We start from the raw sequence: 24266 nt of genomic DNA, 5'->3' as shown, positions 1-24266 counted from the left end.
AATATTTTGGTTTAAAAACACTAAAATAATTGTGAGATACTATTAATTAGCAAAGTAATTTTACTTAACTCGGGGAATAGTATTACATTTATTAAACTTTGTTTTTTGTTTGTTCAAACTGGTTAGCAAAAAACTAGTTATTGTACCTATGAAATAATTAAACACTGATAAATAGACTTCTGACAAAGATTTGATTTCCAAAATCGGATTTAATCATCGAAACTAATTTATAATTTTCGTTTACTATTTTTGGTTGGAATATATTTGAGCATGTACTATAATTTTTAAATTGCATGCTTAAATATTTAAAATCAATATGGTTTTATCGATTTTTTTAAACATGGATGTCTGTTAAAACGGACTCACTTGGGCTTAAACGTAATTGTGAGTAGGATTGGTCTAGTCGATGCTACACCATCTGGTGGTGATACAGTAAACACTTCGTCTATGGAGTGCGCAACAAAGCGTTCAGGACCTATAAACAAAATCAAAAAATCGTATGAGCGAACACCGTCGAGCGATGAGCTTACAGACGATTTGATGCCCAACAAGGTGGAAACCGGGTCGACAAAAGTTAATCTATACGTTTATTATTTCACTTGTGATTCTGTGTGAGTGTATATGCGTGTACCTGGATAAGAAGATAACATCACGTTTATGCTTTTAGTCTCCGTTACGTCCACTTGACCAAAATTTATGTAGCTCGTCGACAGTTTTAGTACGGGGAAGTATATATGCATTTTGAACGTAGCAACCGTCTAAACAAAAGACTGTAATATCATGTATCATGGATAATAACAGAAATTTAATTAATACATAGGTAGCAATTTTTACATTAATATAATACATAGGTACATAGTATCTATTTTTACATATTTTGAATATACAAATAAGGTTCTAAGATTCCTAGGAGAAATGTGTATGGTTGTTAAAGATAAGTGTCAATTATTATCAACGAGTTAGTGAATTATGAAACAAATATAATAAATAGTATAGTATGTAAAACATAAATTAGTTTTTTATTATATTAATATGACCCTTAAATATTAAAATATATTTAGTTATTGTTTAAAAATGGTATACCTTTAAAAATGGTTTCTAAGGAATAATAATTTATTACACGTTCGTAAATAATATGTGTCCATGTTTATTAATATACCTAATGCTTTAAATGATGAACCATTGTTTTTTGAAACCATGTAGGTCAATTCAACCTTAACCAGATGCTTTTTATGCAGTTATGGAGGATGGCAATCCCAGACAAACCGATTGTTTTGGGAAATAGGTAGCTTTAAATTGAATTTTGGATTGAATATTATAAAAATATCATTTTATTATAAATATTATATGGTCCAGGATTTAGCAAAAATGTTTCTATAAAAAGTCTAAACTTTCAATAGAATCGAATAAATACATAAATGCTATACAGTTAAACCTACTGATATTTTGTAATAATTTGTATACCTCAGAGATCAAAATACATAAAGAATATTTGATATGGGTTAAATTTAACTAGTGACACTTTTTTTAGAGTCCCTAGAAAGCATGTATAATAAATCATTAAATTATTTGTGTAATTAATATTCATTATAATGTGCACTAGATACTTTAAATAATTTATAAATAAGTTAAATATTTAACATTCTAAATACAATTATGAATAAAACGTATTATTTTTTATTTAACTTAAATGAGTTAGACTAAAACTAATAAATGTATTTTATTGTTTTATTAATTTAACTATGAAATCAATGTTACTAAAATAAATACGGAAATCCTTTTTTTATGTATTGGTTTAGTTTTTTTTGTGTATCTACCTTAGGTTTAAAATAACTGTTTTCATAAACAGCATTTAAGTATCCTATTCTCTCGTATTTCCTGGGAAAATTTTTTGTTGGCATTTTTGGCGGATAAACTTGTTTTATATTTATAATAGCTTGCAGTTCAATCTAAAGGCATATTATAAACAGTAAATAAACATATTAGTATGCGAAGTAACTCTAATAATGTTGAATCTTGTATTATCTGTAATAACTGTCGAGCTATTATAGTTTTTTTACTAAAAGCTAATAATAATAAAAAAAAATGTTGAATCTTGATATTATTATTCAAATGCATGTAGTAAAATATTATAATATTAAATTATAAATAATAATAACGTAAGACATATAATATTATGTAATAAAATTGCATACTTCGACCAAATCCTTATGATACAAACGAATATTATCTTTTCCGGAACGAATACCACATCTCAGTGATCTCAAACTCTTTATGAAGAACGGATTACCGATTTCGAATGAAATGTTTGCAGGATATCGTAAGTGATTGCACATTGTAAACAACCGAGTTACCGTATAATTTTGTGATTGAGAGTTGTAAATTTCCGATGCCGACACCTAAAAATTATCATAGCTATATCCACAGACGAATTTGATCAAGATGTCTCCTTGGAAGGAAGAAGCAAAATAATAAATGATGCGTTCGTGCAATAAAAAACAATATAACACACTTAATGCCTCCTAGATGGTTTTCTATCCCATTAAAATTATTATTATTGTATTTTTTAATGACACGTAACATATTTTATTACTTGGAAAATATTGTCCAACTCTCGTATGACTAAGTTGGGTTGTATCGAATGTCTTGTTTCCGAGTAAAGTTTAACAACAGTGGATTTCATTTTAAATCCATCTTTTCTTATGCAATATTTTCTGAAATTATTACAGAAATATTACTGTAGGTACAACTAAAAATATAGCATAAATAATATCATAAGGTTTTTAGTTGCTATCTAATTTTATAAACTTTTCTAAGTATTTGGAAATGTTTATATATAATATATCGCCAGTGATTTATTTCAGTATTTGAGACTCTTAACATAATATTAATATTATTAATTTAGATAAATGTGATGTTTGTAGCTAAATTTTAATGTTATATCTTTCTATTAAGCTGTACTTCAGGAATGCATTATAACTTATTGATAGTAAAATATAATATACATACATGTTGATAATAATATATTATTGTTTATTTAAAATTTTGGATGTTGATATTTCTATAGCTAAAAGATTAATTTCTATACTTGTTAAGAATTGTTTTGAGTGGTAGAAATAGTTTGATGTGATACATTTTCAATAAATTCAATTTATTCTATTAAAATTTTGTGTTAACGATTTACACAGTTAATTATAAATAATAAATTATAATTGAAGTAAAATGTACCCAGATGGTTCAAGAGCAGTCACTATTCCAACCGCTTTTCCATTTACTATATTATTTTCTTCATTTCGGTTTATGTATAGTTCTTTAGTTCGATCTAAGGAAAACGTTACATATCCTAGTGTCTTTGGTTCTAATTTCAAAATAACAGGCTCGATCTGAAAACAAACAGTTCATTTTTGAAAGTATTGTTCAGTAATATATAAATGTATAACTAATATTTATATATATATAGTAAAATATTCATCATCACAGCATTAAGTAAGATATTAATTCTTTAAATACACACACACACACACACACACACACACACACACACACACACACACACACACACACACTCACATACACACACAAATATTGTGAATAATGCCAAGCGTTGCTCTATATAAAAAAAATAATTTAGGTTAACGTATTCATCCAAAAACTGTGGTATTGTCAAGTGTTCTTAATTTGCTGAAAATAGATTAATCTTGTGCGCCATTAAGGTTTAATGATTATAGTAAGATGTTTGACGTTGGGTATTTTTATATTGCGTTTATATCACGTGTACCTAATGGATGCTCCGTATAGTGTCTTCTATTAATTTCTCGTGGACAGTTTTAAAAAAAAAATCTAATTACATTAGCATTTCAATGTCTTAATTATATTTGTTTATTTTTTTTACTGAGTATCGTATATGAGTTCTTTTCTATTTAACATTTCATATTTTTATAAACATGCATTACATTTCACGTTATTGTAATTAGGTAATTTTGGTTGTGCTATTATTATAAGTAGTATTGATCTGTATCATAATAATTTCCTGTGAGTAATGTATAATTTATTATAGCATAGATTGACAAAAATTCTTATTTTAAAATACATTTGATTTTCAACAAATATACAGGTGGAATAAATCATTGTGTTTCTCCATTAACTGTTAGAACTTAGAAATACTACTCTGATATGAATACATATGTAAAACCGTTTTGGTTTTCCAACTTGAGTCAAAATAATGATCATTAAAGTAAACAGTGAACACATACAGGTTAACAATATAGGAAAACACATTTTTTAGACATTTTTTATTTTGCTCATTATTCAGATTATAATTTTTTTTAGTAAAAACACACTCGAATGAAGCTTGTATGATGAAAACGACTTAATGTACGCATTGAACTTTAATGCATATCAATTTATAAATTATTACAGCTGTGATGTGAATAATATTTAAAAAGTCATAATATCTTAAGACTTATTACTAAACTACATAGTTATATAGAATGATAAAGTGGTGTTGATTAACTTACTATAAAATATCGAGGATTTTCTAACCCGTCGTAATTGGTAATTCTGAAAGACCAATGGTCTGGATAGTCGGGAGTTAATGTGTCAATTAATACGCCAAACGGTTTATTTTCTTTACTTTCATTAAATATGCGCCAAGATATTTTAACTGCAATATCACTATTATTCAAGATTTGTAATCGATTTTCTGATTCCATTGAGTAGAGGCTAAAGCTTAACAAATAATTCAGAGGCGTTACCTACTTAATATTTGTATGGTGGCATGAAATAGCTGTCATAAAATAAATTAAGTTTCTATTCATTATTATTTACACAAAAAAAAAATTCTTATATCACACATTACTCATTGAAGATTGAACATAATAATTTTACATTTTTTTTTTTTCATTTTGTGTATTTTTGCTCATACATAATTAAAGTAAAAAATACATGTCAGTAAACATTTTTTTTTCAATATGAGTGATTTAAAAGTTTCGTGTAACCCTTTGTATAACTCCTTTATAGGTTCATATTGAACACAGATGGTACTTTAGAAAGGCCATTATTTATATTTTCTGTTAGTTTTCGGAGAAATTCAAAAACTTTTGATAATCCATAGAAATACTTCGAAATTTATGACCTTCCGACTTTACCTAACATGTATTTTGGTTGTTTCGTTACTGGTTTGCTTATAAGATAATTCAGTGGACTAGACATGCCCATTGTATCTACTTTAAATTATTTTAATTTTTCAAAATATATATATAATATAGGTAGGTTAAACTTGGTTGTTGCATGATACCAAACATATACAAAAATATACCAAACTTCCAAGTACAATGCGATATGACCGTCACTATACGACATACGATTATAGTGAATTGGCCTTTAGTGTTTCAATAGCTATAAAATATGTATTATACCTAGGTATTGTTCTAAACGAACAGTGTGAAGAATAGGTTATTACTAAACAGTTTCCACACGGAAGAACTGAATACGATTGATATATTTTTGGTGTCAAACAATTTATAATAGGTTAAGAAAAAAAAATAACTAAAATTTAACAATATTTGTGATTTAGATGCTGTAGGTATCCAAGCAGTTTTGAAAAAAGAAATATGACCGAGTAATGATATCCTTATTTTTATGAGATATTTCATACAAGGCCTTTGTTTGTTGTCCCAGTTGACTACAAATTAAATTACTCTGTGAAAATGTCTTGACTTACTTGATGGTTGGTTTGTGAACGTCTTTAGCTAAAGGGTATTCTATAGGGAACGTAATAGCTTTGATGATGAGTGGTATGTGGATGGCCGGTAGAATATCGAGTCCTACGTGTAATTCAATAGTCACCACGTCCTCATACCGACCCCAAGTCGTGGCCAACACCCATACCGACACTTTGAATTCATCCTGCCCGCACAAAATCTCGTCATCTCTTTCTATCCATATCGAACAACCTTTTATCGATGCAATTTCCGTGCCATCTCCGTGGGCGTCTACGGAGTAAATATGATTATAATTTTGAAATTGCTCATTTTACTACCCAGTAAAATGTATTGCATACGCTATATATACTATATAGGTAAACCTACTCGACAAAATCTAAAAAAATATCTTGCTAAATTATTATCACGAAACTAAGAGTAACCATCTGTGTTAATTATAATGATAAGACTAAGAGTAAAATTACTTTTATACAACCAAACATGATATAATTAAATTAATGAATATTATGTAATTATTAAAAGCAAATGTTGGTTGAAATTTATATTTGTTGGTTAAATGGGTTAATTTGAAAACGTACTGTACAGCCAATGATAAATAAATACACATATATATATATATAATATACAATAGTTAGTTGGTTATACAAAATTATACAATATAAAGTGACATTTTAAAACATGACGGAGTAACAGAATTAATAGTTAAAATAATTTATTTACTAGTTTTCATGATCCTATCAAATGTTATTGGAGCTTTCAAATTTAAATCCAAACTTAGCATAGTAAGAGTTATATACATGAAAATATGATCGGAATCTTTGAAGTTGATATATTATTATTATTCACAACAATGTACAATAGAGAATTATATTTTGTTATAACAGCAGTTGTTGAAATTAACTTTCATACTGTTACTATTGTTTATGTATTGTTATTATACGTTTAAGTACACAATAATAGAAAATACAAACTAATAAAATATTATGCATAAACACTAATAACCTCAAAGATCTGCTACACGCTTATTTTATTTGCTCATCTAATTTGTAAATATTTGTTTCACCGTTAGAAAATTATGTGTTTACGTATTTTATATATGGATAATAAAAATACGAAATATATATAAAAATGTAATAGTATACTAAACATTAATTAATATATTATAATATTTATATACAAAACTCATAATAACATACATAACTAAAAATGATATGACAATAAGCCATAGTAGATTTGGAAATGTTATTTTACTTTTATTATTATTTTAATTGATAAGGTCAATCAGATAAACTCGTTACTATATTGAAATTGTTTTTAGAAGGTTACTTAAAAACATGTTCAAAATTAAAATTACAGTTTTGTTATTTAAATATTAAAAGTAAATACGCAGGTATTACTTAGTGTTTTTATAAAATTAAAATAACCATTATTATACAATATTATATAGATTTGTATTTATCACATAATATTATATTTGATTATATTTTTAAAGTTCGTCAATACAGTAATTAATTTTCACATTGTTAAACAGTTTTAAACTAGGTATAGGATGAAAAGTATTAAAAAACCGAATAACTAAAATATGTATGAACAGTGAATACTAAACTCTATAATTGGATTAACTCATACTCAATTTTTTTCTGTGCAACTGAAAAATTATATTTTCTAAGCATTGCAATAAAGTTAATATTATTTATCGGTCTTGTTTTGTGATAATAAGGTTAGTCGAATTAATACAATTTTTGAACCTCATGGTGAATTGTATTACCGAGTAAACATTTTTCAAAAATCACGATCTTTCTTTGTATTCTTAAAAATTATTATTTTAAATTCTGAGTGAAGTGAAAATACAATAATATTATATTTATTCTTTGGAAAAAAATTTTCTAGATAGTGAAAAATATGCACAAGTTTTTATAGGATATTCAATAAATCGGTATTTGGACCCAGATGGTATTTGGATATTCGAAGTATTGGGAGAGTTCTCATCAGTTTTCTAAAAAGTTGAGAAAAACAAGAGTACATTTTGATTTCATTTTAATATGTTGACTAACATAATTGTCACGTTTAAGCTAAAAATAACAGTCAAAACTACCATAAGTATCGCTATTATTACGGATAAAAATACTTAAAAATTTAACATGTTATGATAATAATTAAAAAAATTAATAACTTGTTATCTTTAAATGGTGACTTAAGCTCAAACTAATATTATAATTAGGTAAACATTTAATAGTTATCCATACTTATAATTCATTTTTTTATGACAATTTTATCGTTGATAATTAATTTTTTTATCCAACGATGCTAATCATTCGTCCATTTGACGAACACTGTTTATTTTATAGCCATTAGCAATTAATTTTAAAGATTTTATGATAATAAGCTTTTCTACTCGAGTATCTTCTCTTACATATAGTGCAATTTATATTATGATAAGCACTATAACATATTGTTTCAATACTTAATTTTTAAATACTCAATACTTATGACGTAAAATATTACAACAATTTAGAAATTATGTGCTGCTATAAATGAAACATAAGCACCGTGAATAAAAATTGTTCAGTTTTAAGCTTTTTAAGCTCTAACAACTATGGCCATTAATATTTTTTCAGGGGAGTTACGATTGGTTAGGAACACGTGTATGGCGAGGATCCGTCACTAAAAACCCGGTTGGTTGGTCACCAATTCGGGAACTAGTGTCTCTGGCGAATGCTTGACCTCAGAACACATAGGTGACTGAAGCCAACCATCGAGCTACATTAAGCCCCTATTGTAATATTATATTGATTATTGATTATACATCATACTATAACATTATTCCGAGTTGTTAATGATGGATCATGAGTGATTACTGTTTCTCAAAATTTAAACCAAACATTATTATTTACTACTGTGAATAATAACATGTTAATACACATAATATATTAAACATACTTTAATCTTGGTAAATGTATAAAATATTATAGAATATGTTTAGTGTAAATTAATGAACAATAGGTTTCTTGTTATTCCATACGAAATGTACAGTACAAAGTATACGTTAATCTAATCGATAATCTGTCCCTTGAAAAAAATATAATGATACTTCATTGGAAATGATCGAAAATCCTAGCAACACATTATTTTTACTCATTTTGTTATTAACTTAAATTCTCTTCACTTTTTGGCATCTACATTTTATATCTATCTTCATCAGTGCTCAGTGCAGTTGTCATTCGGGATCAAGAACGAAAAAAAGTGTGTTTTAATTAGATTATTTTTTCAATTGAAATGTCCATCGTGTGCACAGAATACAAAAATATACCACTAGTCAAACTCGCTATCGATTTATGGCACTACTAATAGTAATTATACTTCAAATTTATTATATCTATATCTCTAAGTTTTAATTTAATTTAAAAATTTCTATTGTAATATTTTTATCGGTTGTAAATTAAAAAAAAAGTACATGTTTTAGGGAAAGTATAATCGCCAGTTTTTATACTTAATTAATTGTTATTGTAGATACCTAAGGTTAGGTTAGGTTAGTTTTTAGTCTGTTTGATTAGGAACATTCTGTGGGCTCTGGAACATGCAAGATGGTTACACGGGTTATGGCTTAATATTTAATGTCATACTCATGAATTATTAAGATAGTTATCCTACTTATTACGTTATTATTGTACATATAAGATATTATGAAAAGAGAATAATGAATTTTCCATAATAAGCTATTATTCAATAACGTATACTAGATTGCCATGAGTTTTAAATGTATAAAATACAACATACAAAATGCATGCAATTAAGTGCGAAATTATAATATGAATTATGATATTATATTGAATAAGCAATAATATAATATACAATAATTAAAATAATACATTTATTTTTTGAAATTTCTAACTATTGTTAAAACAGCAAATACATAGTTATTGGTAGCTAATATTTAATTTTCAAACAAACTTCAAAATTCTATTCCTGACTAATGCTGGTTAAAACACCGTGGAAATATCAGCTCTGCATTTATGATGATGCTTAAATGAATGACCACCACAAATATCAAATCTAGGATTGACATATTCTGTATAACGTCAAAATTAACTACATTCATTAGATATACAACTGTCGTAAATTATAATTTATAGCTAAAATGTTTTACGGTCATATATACTGCTACCGAACAATAACTTTTCTTAAGTGCTACATATTATAATATAAATTCCTGATCTATAAATATGCCACATAAAAAATTTTCCAGCACTAAATACCGATCGTTTATAACATCTAAAATAATAAAAATATAAGACATAAGTATATTAGGTAGGGGGTATTTACGTAAAATATTATTTACCCTTTTTTATCAATCATATTAGAAGACACAATATTTGGCCACCGATAAAAAAAAAACTTGACAGTAGTTTTTGTCTGTCCCTTTAACATGTAAAAAATATTATGTTGTTACGGAGTTATTATCACTCGCCTCTACTTGCCCTCACTCACCCTTCTAAACGTGAAACTAGATATTTCTGTACAGCGATAAACGTCTGCAGTCCTCATTAATGCTGATTATTACGTATTATAGCAATTTAATCGATACAATAATGGATAAGGTACGATAATTGGTCGTAGTTTAGTTTATAGCAAATATCCATGTGGTTGTGTACTTACTGTCTATTATGTTCGGTATAGAATGACCGTGATATCGAACTTTAGTTTTGACTTGACATGGAATTTTCGTAGTGTTTCGAATAGTTATACTCTGTTTCACATCTAAACATATTTTAAAAATAAAGTCATAAAATAGATTGTTGCTAAGCTATATTTTAAATAATATTATGGATGTTTGTGCCTGTATTGCATTCTATGTCTTTAAACTCCATTACGGGGTGGTAGCAGTCCAGATTTCGTTCAAATTGTTCGACCAACGGTGCAGATAACGACGTGTCACGTCTCGGCCATTCTCCAAAACGCCATTTGGTCGGTTCCCGGTCTTCCGGCCTATACACCGCAATCGCATCCGGTCATTTTATGGTTTCCCTGTTAGCTTTTATCAGAGCTTTTATGCTCAACGAGCTAAAAACTTCTATGCGCACTAGCTTAGTCGTTTACCGCGGTTATATAATTATTAAAAGAATATTTTTTATATAACAAATAGGTACCTACCCTAGAATTTGCGACTATATAAACGTGAGACAAACTTTCTGATTTAAATGTTTAGTAGACACTAGACATACATGATAAAAGCTCTCATTTTTTTTTTCTACTAAGGTGAATTGAGAAGTTATCTTAAGAATACATCCAACTACATATATATTATTCAAAATTTAAAATTAATTGGTAAAATAAGAAAACAAGGAAGGTTAATGAAGTGTAATATGGAGTACATGACTTATTGTTTGTTAAAGAATTCACTGTTGAAATAGTTTACGCACTATGTTTTTTAAGGATTTGAAAGATTTATAAAAGTATAATATTTGATCAGCGATGCTTTGAGGTTTTGACTAAAACATATAACATAAATTTTTAATATTGTAACTTTACTCAATTTCATATTCTTCTGCATTTTCCGTATCAAAATTATTTAAATATTTGGTTATTGAAGTTTGATTGCTTTCGGATTCAAATAAATCAATTTCCATTTGATCTGTGTTGACGATCCATTGTTTTTTACTATACAAACGCAAATGAGAAAATAAGCAATGATATCTAGGTATTTAAATTAATAGGTTATCTTTGGAAAATTATTATTATATTTCGAGTTAATAAAAGGTAATTAGATGATTTCTATAATTGTATTTATTGTGTTAATTAAATTATAATAAATCATCATTTTCAACGTCGATACTTAAATTTAAACAAATACTCACACTTATAATTTAAATTAAGCAATATTAAGTTAGTTAACTAACTTATTTACCTAAAAATAATAGAAAAAAAGTAGAAAAATATATTAAATTAAATTATGTCACTGTAAACAAGTAAGAAGTAATAACTAATGTGGTTGTAATAATATATTTAAATAAAATAATAAAAGTATATTTTTTGATAATCCAATATTTCTTAAACAGTGAATCATTGGACGTTTTAATCATAATAAAAGGGGAACAATGATGATCATAGACTTACTGTTACATAATTTGTATATTATAGTGAAGGTACCAAAACTTTGTTGGATTTCAGTTAGTGTTTATTGTATTCAAAGTTGCCGCTGACAGTATAGGCACCGTATAGTAATTTTCGCCAAACAAGCTTAATTTTAAGGTATATAGATAAAACAAATTACTATTGAATATTTGCCAAAATAAGTTATAATATAGGTACCTATCTATTGATACGATTAAATGATTATTGATGCGTACGCCTATGTATAGATCTTATTAAGTAATTATAAAATAATACCTAGGGCCCACACGTATCTACCAAATTAAAAATAATAATATCATACAAATTAGAACTAATGGTTAAATGGATAAATCGTCAAACTTTTTTTCGATTGTAAGATTACTTTGTTGATTGAATAAAAAAATGATCAATGGTTATTATAAGTACTTGTCTTGCCACACAATGCTGTATTCCGTGTCATACACATCAACATACGTCACTGTAGCACTGAAATCATATATCCAACATTCGACACTCAACTGTTGTGGTGCAAGTGCGTTGCACTGTACAAAACATGGTACATGGCATTTGTTTAAATGGCCCTAAAAAAATCATTACGTCTTTGGATCACGTGTCTTTCGTTAGAGTTAAGTGTCGTAGCCCTTACGCTTTTTTTCGGTGTCACAATAAATTCAAATTCAACATTCGCGTTACCATTAACAGTCCCACTGCTGGGTTTGAACTCTCAATCTATTCTATCTGAATCCAATCCCATTGGGTTGCCCCAAGAGTAGACAAAATCACAATGTGTATTATTGAGCAACCGAATTCCTTTGTGGGTGTGAGGTATGCCCATGTAAAGGGACTCGGCAATGGTAATGCTGTTAACGTTCAAACGCAAATCTGGGAGTGTCGCGTAAGTCATGGACTGGGTATGGACCGTCTTTGACCCAGCGAACGACCATTCGGCTAATTGACACGAGAGCCCATTCGCCTAAAGGTTGACAAGATATCATTGTGGACGACTTACCCTGGCAGCGGGTATACCTGCCTTAGCGATTATGAATTAATAAAGAAACGCCTCGTACCTATAAACTAAATTAAGGAGGCTCGTATATAATCACTTATTCGCTTGACTAGGTATGAACAGTTAAGATATTCCGCACCATTTAATTAAGACATGAGACTGAAAATGATTTTCACTTTGTGCATACTAACTTTCAAATTATAATTTAATCTTTTAAAGTTTTTTTTTTGTTCGGGTAGACATATACAATTAGTAGCATAAAAATACGATACATTTTTTATTTGAATACAATATAATTTCCCTTGTAATAAGTTGATTAATAATCAACCGATAATTATTATACGGTATGGTACTTATATTTTTATGTAGTTATTAAAGATTATAGATTATTATTGATATTATGCTGTGGTTCTTATTTTAAATGCATTATGTATGTCAGTTAAGTTATTCTTTTTTGTACAATTTCTCTCTTTGAATATTACTTGAATTTACTTCTAACTGAGTATTTCTTTAGTTTTTAAAAGAACATTTCGCACTTTGAAGTAATTGCACTGAGAAATTTAAACAAAAATATGACTGTTGACTACACAAAGTGAAACGGTGTTATTTAATGTCACCGTGTTTCTATAGATAATGATCAATCATTTTATTTTTCAAAATGAATTCCATTTGTGTTATAGCATATAATTATTATTTTATTTTCATTTAAAACAAATGTACACATATATCATAACCATTTATATCTACAAGCATATGAGTAGAAGTCAAGTAGATGTTCAAAGTATGATTTAATACATTAATTATTATAATTTATTTTATTTCATAGTGCAATAGTAAATTATCTCCACTATATTACCAGGAAAATTGTGTTAACCATTCTCAGATATTAAAATCGTATAATAATCATAATAATGTGTGTAGTGTAAATATCTTATTAAGAACATTAGAAAAACAATTAAATGTCAGTAGTAACAATTATTATTAATGTGTTAAGCGATACTTATTCGACCTACAATTACACAATAAAACTGTCTACATCTTCAATTACATATCTTGGTGTTGGATTCAAAAAGTTTTAACGAAATGTGTAAACTCGTCGATGCTGTTGAAACGTAGTTTGGTCGAGAATACCAGTCACAATACTACTTTTGTTTTCTTTTCATCGTCAATGGACGACAAGATTAATATATTAAGCGTTTGCATTCGCATTTAATTTCCTACCAGCTGCCTTGTTTAACCCGTTCTCTGATCTATTCACTGTTTCCCCCCTAAATTTTCCACTTACGTCGGTTTCGACCGGTGTCTTGAAGTTTAACTTAGCCAGCTGCGACATCATGGTCGTATTTCCGTTTCCGTACGGTCCAAACGACTTGACGTCACCACGCAGACTCAACTCTGCACCGACGTCGGTGTCGAACGCGTACAGACACCTTTTCACGTGAAACGGACCGTCGGACGTCACCTCGAATTCGACGTCGTACGATTCCAGTGTACCGGCGCAGATGATGTCGAGCGGTGCGATTGCCGGCCGGACGCGCACTTTGGGCATCTGTTCGACCGTACCGCGCACGTACAGCACCATCTCACCGGTTTGGCCGTCCCGGTTTTCCACCGAGAACTTCAACGTCTCCCTCAGTTGAACCCCCGGACACAGGGGTTCCACCTGCACCCTGATTTCGGCGCGATCCGTGATTTCGAACGACTCGGGTGCCACCCCCACGGCCGCGGCGGCGTTATCGGCGCTGGGAATCCACGAGACCCGCACGGGACACGACCCGTTGTTGGCAAACGTCACAGTTTCTCTTACGCACAAATCGGTCCTAAAATATTGATATGCGAAACGCGTCGTCATACATATTATATACGTTTACAAAACAAAAAATTGTGCTCGCCGTGCAGCGTAGACATTGCAACGATCGTATACATTTTGTTTGGGTGTATCTACCTCAGTTGATGCCAATTCAAGTCCACGATTATGCGGTCGGTACATAATGATATGCGTTCTTTCCCCTTATATTCGGATATCACTTCGATTTCAGCAATTTCTATTGACAGCGACTATAGAACAGACGTACATTATACGGCCGTTTGGAACGTTCGTTTTGAAACACTCTAAATAGGTATATCAATAACTTTTTTTCTTTCGTTATTTCAAAACTGATTGCAAATAACTTACAATCATTTTTGTGATTGAATCATTTTTATCCGGGTCAAACAACAAATAGAAAACTAATAACAGAAATCTAGTACCATGCGGAACATTGAGACGAAATCGGCTTGTATAATGTTTGATCAGACGAAATATTGTTTAATTTTAAATTTTAATTTTTGGTAGGTGAAGCATATTGTAATTTTCATTATATTATTGAGTCGGTACAATAAAAATAGGATTTTTTCAATATTTTAATATCATTTAAGCAAAAAAATTTCAGGAACTGTTGTAATTGATTACTATTGAAACGATGTTTGGTGTCAAATATAAAATGCATTTATAAGATGATTAGGTTCACCTGCTTTGTACGAATACTTTCATTTACTTGTTTTAAAATGATAAGGTAGGAAACTGACTTTCGATAATAATTAGTAAATTGAAAAGTAAAATAAAAAAATTATTTGACTTTCTCTGTTATTCTGATTTCTATTTAAAAATAATGTCTGTTTACCTCCGCACTTATATTAAATAACATTTTTTTATTTGATTTTTTAATAATTGATTAGTATTAATCATTCATTCGGCTTAAATAGGCTTAAATTATATTTAAAATCTAAGATTGACTTAGAAACTATTGTGCGTATAATATTTTATTGTTACATGACGTAGGAATTTCTTATTCAAACCTATTGTCTTCTATTTATAATATGTTTTAATACGTTTTTAATCAAAAACATTTGAAATAAAATTACATCCTCTAATTATTTGCACGTCCAAGTTATTGTTATTAATGATGTTTGATGCAGACGGTCACCTCATAAAACTGTCCTCGTTCTAAGAGAGAACAATCGCCATAAATTTAACTACACGTAGTTCCGTAACGTGGAGACATTATATAATATATTATGTACGGGTTTACTGCCGTGTTATATTTTATTGAGTAATATTACGTTCAAAGTTACTGAAATGACCGTGTCCAAGTCGTCGGTAAAATGATAAAACGACTAGGAAACCTATCTAATATTAAACTCGCACACTGTCGTTTTAGTACGATTCTGTGTATACTGTTACAATACAGTAATTACACACAACGATCTACATGATAATATATATCATTAACTGCCATTTCTCGACGTTGTATCCTTATTCACACGGCTCAGAGCGAATTGTTAAATTTAATTAGTTTTATGCTTGTAATACAATCTTCGAACTCATTAACTGTCTAGCCATGTTTAGTCAAAATACGGGAAAAAAATGATCAAATATGAATTGAATCGCTGCCCAATGCTATGGATATTATTCTTATTTTCTAATAATTGTAATAAGTACTAAAAATTAGGTCATGGTAGTACACGGTAATTCAAATACAAATTTCATATCTAAAAACATTTTTTTGTTTTACCCACATCAATTTATTATTAACTGTTTTAAAATATTATTAGAAGAGTAAATAATGTTTTTTCTTCATTCTGCCGTATTATAATGTCATTATAATATATACTATACTCTATATATTATATGCTTATATTTATATCACCAATCCAGAAAGAGATTATACAATGTGATGGATAAACTCTTATTAATCTTGGATAATTAATTAATTTTTAATTAATTATACTTGGATATTTTACCTCTGGGTTGTCCTCTTGTTCCTCGAAAAATATATTTTGATCCTCGATACTTTCTTTGGGGATATCATCAATCATCATGCTTTTTATTTTCATAAAAAAAAAAAAAAAACAAACACGTAGGTATAAATTTATATTTAAACCAAATTATACTTATTTGTTTAGTGAGTAGGTATAAAATAATATTTTTGTAAAAATAAATAATGTAGAGCTTTAACAAAATTGAAAATATTGATCCAAAATATTTTCAAACTAATAATTTTGTAAACCGGAACTCATAAAATATAACCATATAATGTGTAACGAACTTATAAGAAATAAAGATAAATGTTAAACGAAGTTCTGATGCTATTAACATTTTATATATTATTTATTATTTATTTATTGGTAGTACTCTATCAACTTTTAAATCCTATATTTTATATTCTTCGAAGAAAATTATGAAGTTCAATTATTAACTTTATGATATTTGTCTAATCTGTTATTACTGTCTGTTCGTAGTTGATCAAGTTAAATAAGGTTATATAAATACATTTTAACAATAATCATTGGTGATTATTGTATAATTATTTTTGAGCTATAAAATAATACTCTTTAAGTTTTTGTTTTAACAAATTTAAAAAAAAAACGTAACTAACGAATGTAATAACTACCTATTGATGTGTCCACATTACATTTTTTAAAAAGTTTATAAATACAAATCAATAATAACAGAAGTAATAATATTAATTGAATTTACATAAACAAGAGTAGAATAATTGAATGGAAATTAGTCTATTATAATTCGAGTAACTAAGTACTATAACCTACATTTCCACTAGTGGGTTTCGGTATAAAACGAGTAAAATATGTCATGTGCATAAATAAATTGTTAGTAGGTACTCTGTACCCCTTTTAAACTAAATAATGTGTTAAGTTTAATTACTTTTAACTATTTAAACCTTAGGTACATTAAAAACATTATTATACGTTGTGTATTAAATAATTGCGTTTTGCGGTATATTATGTGTTAAATATAATTTAATAGAATTACTGATACGATTTACTAATTAGTTATTTGTTATTATAATTACGGTCTGCCGTAATGTGTATAGCACACTAGTATTAACTAGTAACTATAAGAAGTAACTATTAGAAAATAATATATATTGAGTTAGTCACCGAGTCGGACATGAAGATTGAAATTTGTATTTAACGATAAATAATGATTGTACTTATTCAATTAACGAGTCGGAGCCCCTACTCCTCAAGTCATCGGGTAAATGGTTATTGGGAAATGGTTAATAGCCTAAAAACTGGTGTTTGCTGTTTATTTGATGTTTTAAAAAAAGTGTTGAGCGTACAAATAATAATAAAATATATAGCACTGCATTCAAAAACTAATATTAAAATGGGAAATGAAATATAAATATTTTTATAGTTAATTCTTCTGAGATAAAACATTTACCTTTATGTATGCAATAATGCATATTTGTAACTGCATAATTTATATTTTAGAAAAATAAACATACAATTATACTCTTAAAATATTGTGTTTTTAAAAATTCACTCAGTAAATCAGATTATTTGATCAAAGTTTATGTTTTCATTTCTCATTTACATATTTCAAAAAGCAAATTAATTTGTATCGTAGGAGATTTATATTAATATTTTGCTATTCATATAACGTAGAGCAGCGAATTCCAGGTACCAATATTTGAAATTAAATTAAATTGTCTTCAACTGACCTTAGAACAGATTTTCATGCCTATACAATTCCAATATTAACGATATTTGGGTATTTATTTCAGTTATTTCTTACAGTGATTTACGTGGTTCTTCTTTATACTGTTCTTACTTGTTTATAAAAAAATAAGCATTCATAACCAAGTTCTAGAGAGATTTATAAAAAAATTATGATAAGTTTTAATAAAACTGGGATAAAGTGTAATTTACGAGTTACCTTTATTTATGGTACACATCAAAATTAATGTACCAAACCCAAAATTAACATAAAAATACAATATAGAGTTCTCATTTAAACGTTCTAATTTCAAACTATTTTTAAGTTAAACGGCAATGACTTTCACCATAATCCTGTTTTTTTCATTATAAAGGTCAAAGGATCCTATGAATCCTATGGATGACATATCTATTTATAAAAATACCTATTAAAACATCATTATATATAAGGTACTTAGGAAAAAGTATGTCTTATAAATTAACTATCGGTCGACATTCGATCGTACATGTTACTATACTAACATAGATGTCTATTTTATTTTACTTCCAATACCTATACTTTTTGTCCAAAAATAAAAAAAAATACAAATATTTAATAAATTGATGTTCAAATGTGAAGTAATATTGAAAATTAATAATAATATGTATTAAATATTTATGTATTTTTGCATTCTCCCTTATTATATATGAGGTTTATAGTTTATGCCACGATAGTAACCCACAATATTTTATAGCTTCACCCGAGGAAGATTTCACTGATACTATTGTAATACATATAAAAACACCGAAACATTTTACAAAATTATATATAGGTCAGACACCTAAACAGAAAAACATTCCTGGGAGGAATCAACCCCCATCTCACCCTATATACGTGCCTGGTATACGTATAGTGTACACGTTCTTTGTATTGATGTAGATTTTTTAAAAACTATTTTAATACATTTATGTGTTTGATCAATAAAATGTAATTGTAATTACCGTTTAATGATTTTAATTGGTAAAATGTTTTTTCAACTAAACGATTTAACGGATTATAGTAAACCTTGTCCAATTTATTAATTGTTAAACTAAAAAAAATTCATTGATCTAATTTTTTGCTGAACACAATGTTGTCTAAAATTATATAGCAGTAAATATTATAAAAACAATAATTATTTTGTATGACTAAAAAATGTATTTAACGTGTGACTTCACTGCGATACTAATAATTTTGGTAACTTAACTGAGAACAATATTTAGCCAGATATTTTATATTGTTTTGAAATCCTTGACAAAAAAGACAAAACAAAATCGATTAACGTTTAATACTTATATTTTAATTTTGTTTAATTGATAAATCTACTATTGAAATTGAATCGTTGTTAATTCTTGTAATAATATAAATTTGAATAATTTTGTGAAAATATAGAAATGTATTGACTAAAGACAATCATGTAGTAAACTCATTACACATTATATTGGTTTGACTTAGTGCTTTGGATGGTTTAAAAATCACAATTGAATAACATTTTGGGTGGCATAAATAATATAATGAACAATCAACATTGTGTAATCAGTGTATAGGTACTATAATAATACGCTCTTTTCACGTTTTCATTTGTATGCTTTTCAACGATATCGATTGACTTTATTTCGTTTCTCGTAACAATTTTGTTGTGTGTGTGCATTTATGATATAAAACAATGTAAAAACACTTAATACTTACGTAGCGGTTATACGATACTTTCCCGTAAGTTGTTCATTGACTATCTCGTCTGAGACTCCGCATTCCACTCGAAACATCGTTTTCGAGAACTTGTCTAATAACCCAGTTGACGGATGAATGTTGAAATTTACTTTGGCGTTTTTTGAACCTGGATTGTCGATTGCATGATTAATGATCCAGCGATACCGATATTTGATACGACTATTTGAGAGGACAAAAAAGGAAAGAAAAAAGAACAACAACGAAAAAAGAGATTTATGGTATTTTATATCGAACAAGCTAATAATTGATACGTTTTATATCGCACATTTTCCTTCAGTTATCGCATGTATTCAAGTGTTGTAAAACTTCATAATTCATTTTTTTTTAAAATTTTTTTTACATACTAACCACGACATTCGAAAAATGACGTGATTAAAAAGAAAAACGAGATGTTTACGATAAAGCCGGCCCATGCACAAAGCATAATATAGACCAATGCGAGAAATCGTTAAAAAAGAAAAACTTGCAAGCTATTAGTTTTATTGTTAACGACTGTAATAGCTGTATTCATTAATGTACTTGTTCTTTAAATATTTTTCATAAAAATCATAAATCACATTTAAAATGGAAATAATTCAATGGTTACCATGATTGACGTCGTATAGTGACAAACGAAACTTTTTCCGCAAATCCTTCCTATGCATATTTTTATTTTAATAAAATTATTCTGTAGAACAAAATTTATTTTTCATAAACATTAAACGATTTACCAAAAAGTGAAATGCGAATTCGTTGGCGCCTAAGCATTTTATAATATTGTTTTATTTCATAAATATCTTCTAATTTTAATGTAACGATACTTTCTAATAATAGCAATGCAATGTTCGTATTTGACTATTCAATACCTATCCATCAGTTTAGTAGGTTCTATTCATTGTTTTTAACTATCAGTATCCGAGGGACTTTAAACAAAAGTAATGCATATTTTTTCAATATTCCTATTTAAATTAATTAATTGAAATAATATATATTATCTTACTAACATATAAAATTTAAAAACATTATACACATCTAGTTTAAACACAAAATGTGTCGATTATCATTACATGAAACTTAGTAACAATATTATAAAATGATTACCAGGAAAATCATTATTAAAATAATTAAACTAAACATGATTATGTGAAACTTATCATAACTAGATTTCAGTAATAATTCAATTAATGATAATTTTAGTAAATGTTGTTTTTAATTAAATTGTATTAAATAATAAACAATTAAACACCCAGTAAATAAAATACAAGAAAATTAATTATGTTTAAATTACATTGCACACTTTTTTAGTAATACTAAGAAACATTATTTGAATAAACGATTATTGGAAAACTTGCTGCGGAATAATATTATTGAAATAAGTGTATGAGTGTAACTATAAAATTTTTTTTTTTCTTATTGCATCTCTTAAATTTTAAAGTTTTTAATATGCATGTGAAATATAAAGTATAAATTATCGTACTTCAGTTTTGACCACGTTTTAAAATAATTCAAGTATGAGGAAGAACTTCTGAACTTTGATGTTGTAATTTAGCAACAGAAAATTAAAACCTTAAAAACTATGACATGCATTACGCTAATACTTTTACTGCATAATATAACAAATATTTGGATAGAGTATTAATGTAGATAAATTGTTAAAGATCAATAAAAGCATATTTTTATAGTCTTAGTGTGTTCTATGATGTATTATTATTTATTATTTATAGCTCGGTGAAAAATGTGATATTAATGTTCTTTTTTATCATTTTGGTTCCTCAATTGTTAAGTATGGAAATTGATTATGACCGCGGTAGTAAAAACCACAGTGGAAACTTCGTCTTGTTTTGACATTGTATTTATGTTTTATCTATTCGGTTTCCCCTTTAGAATACATCACGGCCGTTATTTTTTTCCGTCATGTCAAAAACAGAACACTGTTTCGATTTCTACGAACTGTACAATTCATCTAGAGTCCGCAAGATTTAATTTTTTCTCATCTTGAACAATAATAAAAACTATGTTTTGTAAGGGGCTCAAAATCGATGCCGATATTTTATAAAGGCAAGATAGTATTTTCGATGCTAGCTTGTGTGTATTCAGGTTACAAAGCGACAACAAACATTAATGATTCAGAGTTGACATAATATTTGTAAATTATACTATACACCTAATAATATCCATATTTACACACGTGATAAAATTTTATTCGTAGGTACTGCGTAAATATAATTAAATCGTGTGTGTTAGGGGTATGGACTAAGGTTATCGTTGTAAAATATATTGTCGTCAAACCGCCATAACTTTGGATGGCATTGAACGTAAAACGTTAAACGGGATGAATAAAAAAAAAATTGATGTTTCGTTAAATATTTAAGCATTTAGGAGTAATAATAAAATATGTAAGTAGTCCGACGTAATAAACAAAACTTCGATTATACGTATCAAGTTTTCAAAACGGCGATCGCGTTGGATTGATTAAAACCATTTAAAAATAAAATAAATAAATAAATATTAATAAATAACATATTTCCCATTGTGAGATATTATGCAACAATAATACCTATAATGCGTGTACGCGCCTATCTAACGTTTTGGTTTTCGTATGTGTAGTGTTCCGCTGTTATATTATTATACAGAATTGTTTTCGTATTCCGATTGAAGGTCGCTTTAAAATTTACTGCTGTCCGCCTGCAGCTCATCCCAACACGCGAGTGGTATAATACCGTGTACACTGCAGTACAGTATACATACGCGCCGTGCGCGGTTTTAATTTTATCACGTGCGTCCCATCCATTTTCTCGCGTCACACGCACACACACCCGCATACACACTCGCACAACCCTCACCCATCCACTAAATCCTAACGGCCCCCGCTCGTGGCTGCAGGGTAATCGGTTCCAGAGAATTATAATATAATAATTGTATCATAATAACCGAAATGTTACGATGATTATAATATACATATACACGAACACACACACACACACACACACACACACACACACACTCAAATATATCGCTAAACGACCGTCGTCGTGCCGGTCACGCGGGGTTATCCGTTTGCGAGTTTGGCTTTACCTTGTGTTTTTCGCGTACACGTACCGGACGACCTGGCCAATTTTTCCCATGTCGAGCACGTAACTTCCTGCCTCCGCCTCGGTGCACAGCAAACCCGGTCCCTACGGCAGGTCATATAAAGGTAAAAATGTACACACATTTACACACACATACACCGGTAGACTGTGTAGCGGTTTTGTTTTTCCTGCACTCCGCCACGTCCGGCTTCTTACCGTGAGTCGTACGCTCCGAGCGCCAAACATCTGACCATCGCCAAACACGTTCACTTCTTGTGCGCACGAATTGTCAGACACGATTATAAATCTGGTACACTGCGAACCCAAAAAACACAACGTCGGATACGTCGGTCGGTTATCGATTTTCGGTTTGTTGAGTGGGCGGATTGTTGTGTGTGAGGCGGGGTGGGGGGGAGGTGAAGTGGTTCATCGCGGGGCAGTGCTCGTCGCGTCTTCGACCGAGACAATCGGCACGCCGCGCCGCGGTGAACGTGACGTCCCTCCCGACAACGGTATAACTTTATTATTACAGTCTATACGGAATAATGTAGGTTACCTATTATGTCTATACATTTATTGCAACGCATTCACGTGGGCGAGTTACGTCTTCGAACCGTAGTACAACGACAAAACGTTTCCGTATAACTCGAGGCGAACGTAAGCGGTAAACGTTTTACAATTTAGTGTAGTGTATGTCCCCCTTTGTTTAAATGTGTGTGTGTGTGTGTGGAGAGTTTTGCGTCAATAACGGCTGGGTTCACACTGAAAAGGAATGATTGGTGTAGTAGGTACGTAAAGATCCGACTTTAATATGGACCATACCGCAATATTAGAAAAATCAGACGTCTTAAAGTTCTATATGATTTTCCGGCGCACCTGGGAACGCAGATAGAGTCGTCGCTGCCGTGAAGCGTGTATGCGAAGACAAATATAGAACGAATACTGGGATTAATCTCGACCGGAAAACCGAGAAATTTATTTTTATTTTTATCGTTCATATGTAACAACAGTCGAGGACTGAGGTTCGAGATGAGAGATCATTTTGGAAAAGTTATGTAACAGAATAGGCGGTAAGCTTGTGAATATTACTATTATTATGTAAGTACTCGACATGTAAACAAAGT

At 29.0% G+C, this 24266-nt stretch overlaps 2 protein-coding genes across 3 annotated transcripts in view; one reads left to right on the top strand and one right to left on the bottom strand.

The window, feature by feature from the left end:
* The window catches only part of LOC111031545 (TWiK family of potassium channels protein 18-like), a 106845-nt gene that overhangs the window by 20164 nt on the left and 62415 nt on the right, over window positions 1–24266 (top strand). The window lies entirely within an intron of this gene.
* The window catches only part of LOC111031556, a 36128-nt gene that overhangs the window by 1905 nt on the left and 9957 nt on the right, over window positions 1–24266 (bottom strand). The window contains 19 exon segments of the mRNA XM_022311559.1: window positions 367–475; window positions 632–758; window positions 1818–1949; window positions 2196–2399; window positions 2594–2714; window positions 3229–3383; window positions 4518–4728; window positions 5723–5993; window positions 10380–10481; window positions 10561–10709; window positions 11253–11381; window positions 12261–12415; window positions 12481–12807; window positions 14126–14660; window positions 14786–14898; window positions 16624–16702; window positions 20051–20251; window positions 23147–23247; window positions 23359–23457. Coding sequence (XP_022167251.1) covers window positions 367–475; window positions 632–758; window positions 1818–1949; window positions 2196–2399; window positions 2594–2714; window positions 3229–3383; window positions 4518–4728; window positions 5723–5993; window positions 10380–10481; window positions 10561–10709; window positions 11253–11381; window positions 12261–12415; window positions 12481–12807; window positions 14126–14660; window positions 14786–14898; window positions 16624–16702; window positions 20051–20251; window positions 23147–23247; window positions 23359–23457 — 3320 coding nt within the window.

This window comes from Myzus persicae, unplaced genomic scaffold (genome assembly GCF_001856785.1).
Source record: "Myzus persicae strain clone G006 unplaced genomic scaffold, MPER_G0061.0, whole genome shotgun sequence".
NCBI lineage: Eukaryota > Metazoa > Arthropoda > Insecta > Hemiptera > Aphididae > Myzus > Myzus persicae.
Note: the sequence above shows the minus strand (reverse complement) of the source record. Positions and strands in the feature narration are given on the sequence as shown.